At 41.0% G+C, this 13655-nt stretch overlaps 1 protein-coding gene across 2 annotated transcripts in view; it reads left to right on the top strand.

The window, feature by feature from the left end:
• SNX10 (sorting nexin 10) overlaps positions 1-13655 on the top strand; it is a 36422-nt gene that overhangs the window by 7713 nt on the left and 15054 nt on the right. For both annotated transcript variants that reach the window (XM_063410186.1, XM_063410176.1), the window contains exon 2: positions 8321-8377. In XM_063410186.1, the coding sequence (XP_063266256.1) occupies positions 8354-8377 (24 nt within the window). In that variant the 5' untranslated portion in view covers positions 8321-8353. The remainder of the gene's footprint in view (positions 1-8320; positions 8378-13655) is intronic.

Below are 13655 nucleotides of genomic sequence, written 5' to 3'. Positions count from 1 at the left end.
GTGTGAAATCTTTCTCCTACTGAAGGCAGAAGTTGTTATTCAGACCACTTAGTGATCTGTTTGAATTCATTGTTGGAAAAATATGACATGGGTTTGGGCACTGTGAAAGCAAGCTGTGAGCCATACTTGTCCTGCAAGCACTGTTTTCTCCTTTGCTTCTCTTATCACTTTATCTTGAAAAGTGTTTGTTCCAGGCTGATCAGCAACTTCTTTGACTTGGCTGTGATGGCACAGCAGTCAAACCCAAGTGCTGCTTTTCTTCTCTCCCTCCCTTTTTTGCGTATTTGCTATGCCTCCTGCTGTTCTCTCACAACTTGGTAAAGAAGTTTACCACATCACAGATGAGCCTCCTGTGCCAGGAGCTGAGCAAAAGCTGATATCACTCTTATAGAGTCAGGGTGCAGCAGTGGGGTGAAAGCAACCAAAATCACATCTTAATGTTCAGTAGGCACAAAATAAATGAGAAGTAGAAAATCCAGGTATACGGATGAATCGCTGATTTTTGGCTTTTCTTGCTGGTCAGTCTCATTCATGAAAAGTTTCTTCTGCCAAATGCTGTTTGTTTCTCAGAACTGCCTGCTTTAGTAATAAGTAACAGTATTTAGAAGCTATTTGCTTCCAAAATACTGTTTTCGTGCCACTGGCACAGTCTAGCATCTATCTAGAAAGCCTGTTGAACAAGAGAACTGCCCAGTCCGATTCACTGTTAATACATTCTTGAATGGTTAATTTGATGGTTGATAGACCCAGCTCACAAACTAGTGCAATGTGTGGATGCAGCTACGCAAATGTGACAGCACGAAGATTTTGTGTAAGTGATGAGTCATCTGATGCATTCTTCAGGGGAAGAGAGCCCAAAGAGTGAATTGCCACAGTCTGATCAAGCTGGATGTCTGATCCAGCTGTGCTGTTGTCATGATCCATCATGGGCTTGTTCAACTTAAAAGACACAAGGGATGCAACAGTTTGAAGAAAGTTGATCAAAATGCTTTGTGGGCACACTGTATTGACTGCAATATTTCCTCTCTTACCCACTGTTTTGAGCTGCAGTTATACAGACTGCTAAGGATCAATCTGTCTCAGGATGTTACTGCTTAGCTGTTCATTTTATTTTTTACTATATCCGTGCTGGGCCTTTCCCAGCCACCTCCCCAGACACATGTCATGAGACTGGGACTTCTAATTCTGTGGTTGCGGCCAAAACTTTAACTTTTGCTTTACTTTCCTCTCTGGGCACAAGATCAAACACTAACATTTCCTGGACTGCAGCAGGTAGCACATAACAAAAATAGATGTATTGGTAGCGTAAGGAAATCCGCAGCAGGAAAAAAGCCAAGTTAAAACATGTAGTGCTAAGTGACAGCAGTTCAAGCAGCAGACAAAAATTATGTCATAATTAAAAGATTTTGAAATAAGCAAAAAATGAGAAATTTCTGACACATGAGACTCAAAGTGTTCCAGAATGTGAGTCAGGAGGGGAAGGGTCACGTGATGGCAGCCTCTGCATCCAAGAAGGAAAGAAGAGATAAGAAAAGGAAATGCAGAGATAAGACTGCATCGTATTTGCTGACTTTTGCTCTGCTTACTCAGCAGCAAAGATACAGCTTCCATCAGCCCTTCTTTTCCTGCGATAAGTAAAAATTATTACAGAGATACCTTGCAAAAGATACTATTTTTAAGGCAACTTAATTTGATTTAATGAAATTAAATACTTAATTCATGAGAAAAACCATGGATTTTTGAGGGAAAGACATACATTCTCTAAACCTTCCTTCAGAAGCAGCATCTAATATCTTTTTTTAGGAATTTATTCTGTGTTCTGAAATGTTGAGACATCAGTCTCTCTTTACAACCCCCACCGTGTTAGTTTCTAAAAGTAGCAGCTGTCTGATGTGTTGTTTGTAACTTGCATCATGTTAAAAATACCTAGGGGTGTTTTATCTGTCTGTGCTGGTGTACCTGCTAAGATCTGTGTGTGATTTATGAGTGGACAGTGTGTACGTCCTCACTCAGCACTTCTGCAACTGAACGGAACTGTCACTTGCAAAGTACACAGTGCTATTCAGCAGTGGTGTAGCCTGGAAATTACTTGCTTCTTTCCCTTCTCAGAGGTAGTTTCAGTGCCAGTGCTGTGCCTGTTCTGTGTATCAGTAAGAAGCCTAGAGCCTGTCCAATGTTTTCCATGTTGAGCACAGCTGAAAAGATGGTTGAATTTGCCAGCTTGCCACGGTTGCTATTTCTTCTGAAAGTGATTTGTCCTAACTCAAGGGATCTGAAAAGCTCTCTGGAGGAAACACGTTTCCTGAAACTTTACCTTGAAGGGCACCAATGCTTCCTTCAAAGACTGCCTTATCTCTTTGTCAGCCTTCTGAAAACGTCCTAGCAACAAAACCTGTGATTATGTATGCCACAAAATCATTTTGCGTAGTTTAACCTACTCCTTATGCACCATAAGAATTGGAAAGAGTAGCAAAGGCAGGCTCACTTAGCAAAGCATCCTGACAGGCTGCCTGGAAAACACAGGAGCTGGAGCTGCAGGAAAGTTTTGAGTGGTCCCCTGGTTGTCTGCAGAAGCAGTGGCAAGTATTAGTGCTGAATAATAAATTATTACCATGATCTGGCATTTACTGTTCCTTCATGACTTGACCCAGAACTACTGTTCTGTAGTTGTTGCCTAAAATTCCAAGATGCCAGCGTTAGCCTTACCAGTAGTTTCTATTATGAGAAACCAAAGTAATAATTGCTCTGAGATCAGCAATCCATGGAAACATGAGAATATCCATGAATTCCTCTGGTTGTGTGTATATCTGCAATTTGAGCCTGAAAAACAAAAACAAAACCCCCTTCCCCCCAAAACCAACCCAACCACAACAACGAAAAGAGGAATCATCTGATGCTCTCTCCTACTCTGAGATTTCTTAGTACTTCTTCCTTGTTTATCTTTAGGCTTTTAGAGGTTTCAGAAAGACTTGGCACATAAGTCATGCTGCTGTCCAGCAATATGGTATTAACTTGAAGTAGTTCAAAGGGTGCTATGATACCACTATAATTGAAAATCTGTGACCCACACCTGACACTGTAATCTTTGTGATGTATTTATTTTGGAAGGTAGAGGGAAATTAGTATTTTTCCTTAACTCTTTAATTCTCAAGTTCCTCTGAAACAAATGAAAATTTCATATATATTGTCTTTTTGGGTTTTTGGGGTTTTTTTAAATTATCCAGATTTGTTCTTCTGTTAAAATACATATTAATAGCCAGGAAGACTGCAGGACAAGGGAATGGCTGACTGGGGAGACATGCTAATGTAATGGTTAAGGGAAAGCTGTCTTATATCTCATGGCCCTAAACAAGTGTCTAGAAACCAAATGGAGTGAAATTCCATAGGAAGGAGTAGTTAACGAAGCATCTTGGCTACAGTGCCTGGGAATTTCAAGTGCAGCCACAAAGGCATGATATTTGGCAGTGCTTTTCTACTTTGCATTGTGATGGAAGGGAAGGTGTGTGAATTCTGTCAGTGGTTTGGAAAGCTCTTGTTCTTTTAAAAGCAGCTTAGGCAGCGTGCTTGTTTTTCCTCAGCAGTGAAGTGATTCTGCTCCTACTGTGACGGAACACTGATGAAACAGGCACCTTGACCCTGGGAAGTGAGAAGGATTTGCTCTAGGGGTACTTCATTAAGTTGATTTCACTGTGGACTCCCGACTGTTGTGTAGAGTTTAGATGAAAATGCTCATGTCTTTCATACTCTTTTCACTTCTGACCAACAGATCCTTATAGTAATTTATAACCCTTATAGGAGGGAGGGTGAGGCAAATAACCATCATGACAGATGAAAAGAGGAATATGCTCTGTGACCTGTACAGTCTGGAGTTTCAGTCCTCACCATCTGGTCCATGGACAGTGAGGAACAAAAATGAACTCATGACTCTGATCAGTACAGTTGGGTTGGCCTCAGGTGTGAAGGTGGTACAGATGAAGTAGAAGACATTACCTTACACTGCATATGGGTTGTTCTGGATTGACTGAAAGTCCCTGCTTGAGGAACAGCATTTGAATAAGACTTTTCCCATCAACAAGAGCGTGGTTCTGTGATAGCCATGTACCCGATTGCTGTAAATGCCAAGCTGTGTTTGGATGTGTTCAATTTGGCAACACAGAATGGTGTGTCTTTATAGGTTTAGGGTTTTTTTTGAACTCTCCAGAGTTTCTCTTATTTGTTCTTCCCATCCCCCCCTTCCCCTGCCACGTGTATTTTCCTTACAAATCCACATAGATCACTTGCCCTTCAGGAACATAGTATAGCCAGGTGCATATGGGGCATTCTTTGACAAAGAACTCCATATATGGATGCAGCTGAACTTTCTACAGGCTGTAAATGAAAATTATTATGACTTTGTTTGAGTCTTAAGGTCAGGAAAACATAAAATGCAGGAAAGACTTGTAAGCATTTAGAGATTCAATTTCTCTCTCGGTCATATTGAAGCCTTGAATGAAAGTTTCATTTGATACTGATGCTGGGAGCAACCTTGAAAGCACAGCTGAGGACTTTGCTTATGACTGGATAGTACTTTCAATCATCACCAAGGTCTAAAACTACATCACACTTCCTCATTAAAGCCTGAAGGTGGTCGTTTAGTTATATGATTAGAAATAACCCAAGGTGGATGGATGGATGGATGAGCTGACTACCAGCATTTATCTTTGAGAGGAAACACTGACCACAAGGAATGCTCTCAGAGCAGGTAAGGATATTGCCTAGGCCACTGCCCAGTAGAGAGTGATATCATTACATTTCAGTGCAGCTAAGTACAGCTACTGGTGAGGCAGGCAGGAAGGCTTGCATTTGTTCATGCTGTACTTAGAGCAGGTTGACATGGTTTTTGTCTGTGCTGCTGCTTGAGTTTTCATCTTTCAGTCTGGGAACGCTGGGGAGAAATCACTTCCTCCTTTATGAGCAGTCCAACTACATGATAAAAGGGTATTTCCCTAGTAATGTTAGATTATCTATTTTAATTTAGATTTGAAAAGAGAAACTAATCTCTGAAATATGAAATAAAATATAATACTTGATATTATTTATCTATTACCCTTGAGAAGAGCACTGCAGTTTATCTGTTTTCCCTATGAAAAGCACTGCAGTACTTGTGTTTTTTCCTCCCTCCTCTTCCTGATTCTTTTTTAGGCACAGAAAGATTGGCAATTCTTCCTACGTAATCTTTTTGCTTTTGAGTGGTTGTTAGCAGTTGTGGAGCTGTTCCCTGGCAGTTTTGTTGGTTGTGCAATTAAGTACCATAAAAAATATGTACTGCAAGAAGCAGTTGATATAGTAAGTATATGAAACTAATGTAAGAAAAAGGAAGTCTTCAGACTGATAATGGATCAGAAGCAGAACAAAAACATAGTCAAAGTGTGTGTGGGGGTTTCCCAGTCTCAACAGAAAGTGTTTTATCAGTACTACAGGTCAACCACTGGCTTTTTTGATTCTGTTTCCCAGCACTTGTTCATTTCCCTGTCAGAACACATTTTGGTTAGAGTAAAAAGACCAAAAGCCTTCTGTTTGTGTTCTGATGGCTGTTTTTCTCCATCACTGGTATTTTGGGTAGTTTTTTCTCAAGATAAAAAGATGATAACTTCTTAAGCAGAAGTTTCACTGGCTTCACTGTGCGTTCTGCTTCACTGGCTTTTCTATGTGTTACAGAAGTCCCTAAATATATGTATCTTGCTACCAGACAGAATATGGCATTCAGTATATTTGCAAGTGGCTGCAGCATGACTGGGCAATCTCACTGAAATCAGTGAAAAAGGGTAGCTTGGCGGGGGCTTGTGTTTCCATTATGGATTTTTTTCCCAAATTACTTGATGAAAATCTTACGTATTTTAAATATTTTAGGAAGCTTTTTGGTGTTGAAATATTAATATTTTGCCGTTAAATATTTAAAGTGTGGTGGCTGTTTGGAGTTTAAGCTGTTCTTGCTAACCTGCACCAACACGTAACTTGGTCATTAGAAAAAAAGATGACAAAACGAAACATGCGCTATTTCAGCCTTGTCATTTGCCAGCAGTGTTAGGAATGAGGTATTTTGGGTGTGCTTAGTTTCTCATTTAAATCAGCTTAGAGACAGGAGAGAAACACACTGCAGAATTTGATGGAATTAAGATATATAACTGGAAAAAAATTAAATTGCCGTTTTGAAAACAGCTACAACACATTCAACTAGATCAGAAAAGGGGGGATAATAACATCAAACTATATAGGTTTACAAGTATACTCAGTGGGCAGAGATAGCAGAAGGAATCTTCATCAGGCAGCCTGAGCCAAACACAGTGGATTTTTTGCCTGTTTTTTTCCTCACTTTTGAGGCTGCACCTCAAGTCCTGTGTCCAGTTCTGGGCCCCTCACTTGAAGGACATTGAGGTGCTGGAGTGAGTGCAGAGAAGGACAGCGGAGCTGGGGCAGGTACCTACAAGGGTCTGGAGAGTGAGTCCTGTGAGGAGCCACTGAGGGAGCTGGGGGTGTTCAGCCTGGAGAGGAGGAAGCTCAGGGGAGACCTTATTGCTCTCTACAACTGCTGGAAGGAGGCTGCAGCTGGGTAGGGATCAGCCTGTTCTCCAGTAAACCAGTGACAAGAGGACATGGCCTCAAGCAGTGCCAGGGGAGGTTCAGGCTGGACCTCAGGAAGAATTTCTGCACAGAAAGGCCTGTTAAGCATTGGAATGGACTGCCCAGGGTGGTGGTGGAGTCACCATGGGCGTGTTCAGGAAACAGCTTAGTTAAAATGGGCCTTAGTGCCATGGTCTAGTGGACAAGGTGGTGGTCAGTCAAAGGTTGGACTTGATGGTCTTGCAGACAACCTAAATGATTATGCAATTCCATGAAAGGTCTGTAATGCGTGCTTGTGCTCTCCTGTAAAAGGTAAAAGCCGTTTATCTCCCCAAAAGGAAAGTTCCTAATATACTTTTGATTAACAGCAGTTAGCACTGGTGAGCTAGATTTTTACCTGTGTCATGCAGTGGTGCTTGACACTGTTGAGCCTGTGCAGCAAGAAGTGTTTGAGTGCTTTTCTATAACTTCAGCTTGGAATATACATGCTAGTTAAGCATACATAAATGGAGTTTAAAAAAAAAAGGAAATTTGAGTGTGTTCTTGATATGCCTATTTTATCAGTACCATTCTAGCTACAGAAGTGAAATGATGGCCTTATCTTTATGGGGATGGGAACTATACAATTGCACCCTTTAGGATGAAGTCTTATGTATGGTCATTTTTATTTGGAAACAGAGTATCCTGTTTTGATATGACTGACCCTATAGAAACTTGACCACAAAGTGTTTGTTTCAGAATAATTTCCTGGTCAAAGAAGTGTATGTGTGCTTATCTTTGTTCCCTGTTTTATTAAAATGGGTAGAGTTTGTAATTTGAAAGTGTTTGTAAGAGGCATTTGGCAGGGCTGGAGTGTTCAGCACTCCTTGGCTGGGCTTGACCTAAATATGTAGTATAATTTGTATAATAACAAGAGCAGCTTCAAGCTCTTTATCACTAAACAAGAGGTCGTATGTATATAAACTGGCAAGTAAATAAAGCTGTCCTGTTCTTCCCATGTAGGTACCTGTCCTGAGCAAAGTGTCCAGTTTATTGGTCTGCAGAAGCAGTTAAAATGTTGAGATTTTCAGTGAAAGAGTAGGTTTAAAATGTAAGTTAATGACAGGGTGTTTCGATTTGGTCGAATTAAATGCTTCCCTATGGAGGTTGGAAAACACGGATGCTGTGAAATTTAGCCTGAGTTTTAGCTCTTCTGCAGGATCCAAGCAGTTTGTGTCTCGAGTTCTCTGAGTTTCAGGAAAAGGGTTGAGACTGGCATTTGATTCTTTTAACTCAGGTGTTTTAGAGTCTCTGGACCCCATCTGCAGTCACACAGACCTGTGCTTGGGCACCTGGGAGCGAGGTGCAGGCAGCACTGCCTGGGCTGTGTTTGTGCACTGGGAATGCTGGCTGAGCAGAGCTGTTGGGAGGTGGGCACAAGGATGAGCCCTGAGATGGCTCTCGTAACAGAGAAGAAAAACACTGACTTCCAGGGATGAACAAGCATCACTGGACTGTCAAGTATAACAAATATATAGAGAAGGGCACTAGCCCAGTGCTTCTAAAAATGGATTATTTTTAAAATTAATAAATTCTGAGATGCAGGTAATGCAGACGTTTTCTGCTATATATGGCACTAAGCCCGACTTTTTCCACTGCCTACTAATAAAGAGCAAAAGTAATAATGATCTTTAAATAACTACTAAATACCTATCTGATGTCTATTCTGGTTTTTTTTCAGGTTGATTTTTTTTCTTACTACAAACCAGTGGAGATGACACCAAAACATGAAAAACAGGTAAGTTGTATCTAAGCTTTAATAAAAAAGGATTCAAATTTGGCAGTTGTGGAGTGAATTTCATTAAGGGTCTCATGGATCAGGGAAGATTGCTTGTATTCTTCATACTTTCGGTTGCCAGGATACAGAATATTCTGGAATGATGCAGTGCCAGTTCCTTCTGTTAAAGTCTGATAGAGGAATCAGATATTCATTCAGAGTAAGTAATTGTGCATAATGGGCTCAGACACTGAGACAGGAGAGAAGGATTTGGATGGAGTCTTCTTTTATCAATTTTAGATATTTTATAGGATTCATGGTTGGATCTGGCCCTGAACTCTGCTTACCAGCTGTAGGGACCACAAGAATCCCACTTGTACATTCTCTTCTGCTCAGTCCACTAAACATTAAAAGTTTCAACAAATTATTTTGTCTCAGCTCTTAGTCTCATATTAGCCTTACTACACAGCATGTGTGGAGTGAAGATGCCAACACCCACAGCATGAAAAGTCCCATGTCCTTTGTGGTGATCCTTTTACTAACAGGCAACCTGATGGGATATGATATTTTTCTTGGAAGCTTTGTGGAAAATTACTCTTCAGGGGTTATTGACTAATTAGATGTGTAATAGGAGCACAAGCTCATCACCTGATACAGTCCTGAGCACAGACATTTGAATTAAAATGCAGCTGAAATGATTAATACAAATAATCAACCAATGTGAGATTGTTTTTATTCCTCCTTCGTGTGGTAGATTTTCCCCTCATATTAAAAATAGATATTTCCATGTCAGACTGGCTATTTTCCTAGTAGGAAAATGTTAGAGACTTCTGAGAAAGACAGATTTTTTGTGATCTATACAGTAATACAAATTCTATACAGTAAGGCTTATGCCTTGCCCTTTTCTCTGAGGAATCCATTGCATTATACAGAAATATATCCAACAAAAGAAGCGAGAAGGGGAAGAAAAAATAAAGAAAAATTAAAAGAGACAGATTTCTTGTGTTTGCTTCAGCTGCCTTTATGGGTTGTTTTTCCTTTTGAGGCAGATTGAAATAGAACATTTTGTTTTTCCATGCTTGTGTCCATGTGACCTCAGTGCTGTCCTTTTAGTCTGCTGTCAACACTCATGTTCTTTGCTTAGATCTGCAACCATGAGGGAATAGGTGTAATCCAGGTTTGGGTGTCACTTTGGCCGTTTTGTCATTTATGTGTGACTCTGTCTACTTGGACTGTTCCTGGCCTGGAGGACAGGGTAGCAAAATACCACCAGTGCCATGCTTGAACTGGCTGGTTTAGCCAGGAATTAAAGGGCACATGCAGCAAGAGAAACTGCTCTGCAATTCCTACTTGATAAGTAGTTGTGACTACTTTTGGGGCAGATTTGAAGATTCTGAATATTCATGAGGCTGTTGAGGCTTGGGATCCATACCCAAGTTATAGCCTTAGGAGTTTGGATAGAAAATGGTTCGGCTCTGAATTTAACAGTTTCCAGAGAGAAGGAATAAATGGAGATGCCATATCTTTCAGTAGCTTTCTCTTGACTATACACTGTTCCCAGTGCAGAAGGCCTCCTTGCCCAAGCCTGGACACTTTTAACTGTCAGCAGCGAATTTTGGTTTTGAGAGAATTGTTGCTCTGAAGCGTTACACATATTCTTGAATGCATTGATATAAAGGCATGTGTTTTGCCCCTCAATTAATAAAACCTCAACAACATAACCAAGAAAAGCAAAACAACTCCAAAACAACCCCCAAAACACCAAACAAACAAACACCCACCAAAACTGAAAATATATGTAATGTGACATAATAGCTGGATCTGCAGTTCTGGGAAAACCAAGCAGCACTGGGCAGGGGAGGAAGACACCTTAGACAGGATTGCAGCTAGCAAAAGTAAAAAGTCCCTGAAACCTTGGCTATCTTTGTACTGAGTCTCCCACATTGCACAGCTGGACTGCAATACAGTTTTGTGACAAATGATTAAGTTAGTCTTCAAGTGGTCTGTGGGAGGGAGAGGTCAGCGTCACCTCCCCCAGGTGGACAGTGCATTGCTTGAGAATAGACATGTCTATTGAAAGTATCCTCATTTTTATAGCAAAATGGGGAGGGAGTGGAATACATACAAAAGAAAAAGGCAGTTATTACCCAGTATTGCTGTAATCTCCTGATTTTTTGTGACCAGTGAATGCAGGATGGACTGAGCATATAGCAGCAACCTCGCAGAGGAGTATTCTGCCACCTAACTCTGCTTGGACTGTAACATAGCCTGTGTGTGAATATTGGCTTTTACTCTAGGGAGGCAAAAACATAGGCACCTTTCCTGGCAGTGGATCATCACTTATACTGGGCGGTTAGGTCTGCTTTGATTAAAGCAATGCTGCTTTACTAGTGGGATCTGGCATTCTGGAGAAGACTTAAAGGTCAGAAGAGAAGGAACAGTCTACATGTGCAATGCCATTGTTTCAGAGCAGCAAAATCTGTAATGGGAATAACACTTCCTGGATTCAAGAGATGAATAGGGGAAGTAACCCTAAATCTTGAGAAAGGCTGTATATTTTTATTTTTCATTTCTAGTTGCTTACTGTTTATCTTGCTTCACTCTAAACTCAGGATTGTCATTTTTCGGTAAATAAGGGGGGGAAAAAAAGGAACACCCAGACTTCTGTCGAAATCCTAGTGTTTCAAATCAAAGCTGACTGTGACTGTATGTGAGGGCTGCATTTTGCTGAGGTGCTCTGCTGTTCTGCAGATCATTTTTTCCTCTTGGCTCAGTTCTTTACTGCTTAGACACTGCCTGCCACAGCATATACAGCAGGTCTCATTTCTTTGGTAGGTAGAATGAAGGGTTTTAATTTTAAGGGTTTAATTTTAACTTCCTCCATGTTGAAACTCAGTGACTAGTTGATTGCAAGTTAAAAGTGTACAGAAGTTTTCCAGTGTAAATCTTGTGGTCTGGAATGATTTGCAAGGTAAGCCATAGCTAACCAACAGCATATCCAATAGCAACTTTTGGTCACAACACTTTGGTATCATAAAGGTTTGAAAGAAATATTTTACTTTGAAGACTGTTTTGATCCTGTACAAAGGAGAGGGTTATGGAAGGTTATTTGGAAATGGGGTAATGTGGGGAACCTGGGCAGAAGGAAGGTCAACAAGAAGCTGATACAGCAGTAGATGAGAAGGAGGAGACAGGTCAGGTTAGAAGCGAATTGCCTGAGGTTGTGACTCCTGTGCCACAGCAGTTGAAGGGGAGTGTCCTGTGTCCTGTGTCCTGTTCAAAGCTTCTTGGCATAATTTCCCTTCTTCCACTTGCAGGACTGATGCATTCAGTGCTCAGCAAAGTAAAGAAAGTATGTTCAGAAGTGGTTGCAGCTTTGGAGAAGGTTGGGACTCAGGGAAATAAGAATTTGGGGAAGACAAAAACTTGTGACATAGAAAGATGGTACAGTGGGCCTGAAAGTGTGCTTGATCCACCTACCTACCTACCTACCTACCTACCTACCTACCTACCTACCTACCTACCTACCTACCTACTTACCTACCTACCTACCTACCTACCTACCTACCTATGTATGGTAAAAATTATAGACAGTGAGGCAGGTGGAGAAAAACAGCAAAAAAAAAAAAAAAATTGTGTCCTCTCCTATGTTCAGCACGTTGCTGAATATCTTCTCTGGAGCAGAAATAACTTCCTCATATGTCCCACTAGTGTTTTTGTAAAAGTAAAGGCATGACCCTCAGCTGGTAGAAATGATTAAAGCTCTGTTCATTTGTTCCTCTTGTGTCATGCTGCCATGGAGTTAAGAAGCTGCAGGGGAGAATTGGCCCTCTGGTGCTCTTCAGCGAGGAATGAAGCAGCAGAGGTGGCAGGAGCCTTTCAAATGTGCTTTCTTTGGCAAGGTGTTCATGGTGGTCACCAGAAGGGTAACCACCAATTATACAGAAAACACCCCTGGGACCAGGAGCTGGGCTAAGTGACATAAAACCAAAAGCTGTGTCCAGCCATCAGGCCACAGGCTCCCCACCTCTGAAGCAGTAAAACCTGGAAATCAGGGAGGAAAATGATTTAATCCAGACCTTGAATGTCTCCCTGCTATGTACAGAGTGCAGTGGCTGTTCAGGAAAAAGTGAATCTTTGCCTTTCAAGTTGTTATTGTTCTCCTGTCAGTCCACTGAAGGTCTGCAGTGCTGGTACACGCAAGTGTGTGTTAGGGGAGAAGACTTGGCTGAAGAGTGAAGCTTTTATTTCTCATGTCTTTGGTTTGGGCATAGGAAGAGACATTTCAAGAGCTTTCTAGTTCAAGATTTCTTGATTTATGTAAATATATACTAAAAAAAGCATGTTTTTTACCAGCGACACTGTCATTCCTCCCACCATTGATTCCTGTACCTGGAGATCTTGCGCAGTGCCTTCCTCTCAGGGGGAATATATCTACAGCTTAAAGTGATACACTTTTCTTAAAGTCTTTGCCAAGTGGTTGGCTTAGCTTTTGGGGTGAACAGCTTATTTAAGCAACTGGAGCAGGTCAGCCTGTACATGTGCTCCAGAAGTAGCAGGTATTTAAGCACACTTTTGACCTTTGTATTTTAAAGGAATATTTTCCATCCTAGCATGAATATACAGATTTATCAGGATTTTGGGGTTTGGTTTTGTTTTTTCCACAACAGAATTTTGATCACTAGCTGAGAGTATTGGAAACATTTAATTCTTCAGTCTCTTCCAATACCCATTAATGATTCCCAGTTACATTACAGTAACATCCACAGGCCCTCTCTCTCTTTTGGGATCCCTCTAAATTATTATCTAAATGTAGAAATTACAAAGAAGTAAGCTAGATATAACAGCTTCTACAGCAAATACTCTGATTGTCCCCTCAAAATTCTGCTCTGCAGTGTAGCTGTGTTGCTTCCTTGGGCAGGTTGATGGGCAGATAGGAACAGAAACACCCCAGTGCTGCATCTTCAGCTGTACTCTTTGTCAGTGTTGAATACAAATGTGGGAAGAGCCTAAAATACCTGCCTCATTCTCCTTTACATGTGTGGCTTTGAATGTTAGGTTTTTAGTTTGTCGCTACCAAGATCTCATCTCCCATGCATGAAACACGTATGACTTTTCACAGTGTTGCTTAATCTGAAATACTCCTCTTCAGCTAGCAGTTTGGCAGGGACTTTCCCAGACATGTGGTGTAGCTCAGATGATTCATTGCTTTATGCTTCTCCATTTATAGGGTTGCAAAATTCAATAAAACAGCAGTTCAGCTTTTAATCTGACTCAGTAGTTTGTGGAACAGCAGAAC

This window comes from Prinia subflava, chromosome 1 (genome assembly GCF_021018805.1).
Source record: "Prinia subflava isolate CZ2003 ecotype Zambia chromosome 1, Cam_Psub_1.2, whole genome shotgun sequence".
Classification (NCBI taxonomy): Eukaryota; Metazoa; Chordata; class Aves; order Passeriformes; family Cisticolidae; genus Prinia; species Prinia subflava.
Note: the sequence above shows the minus strand (reverse complement) of the source record. Positions and strands in the feature narration are given on the sequence as shown.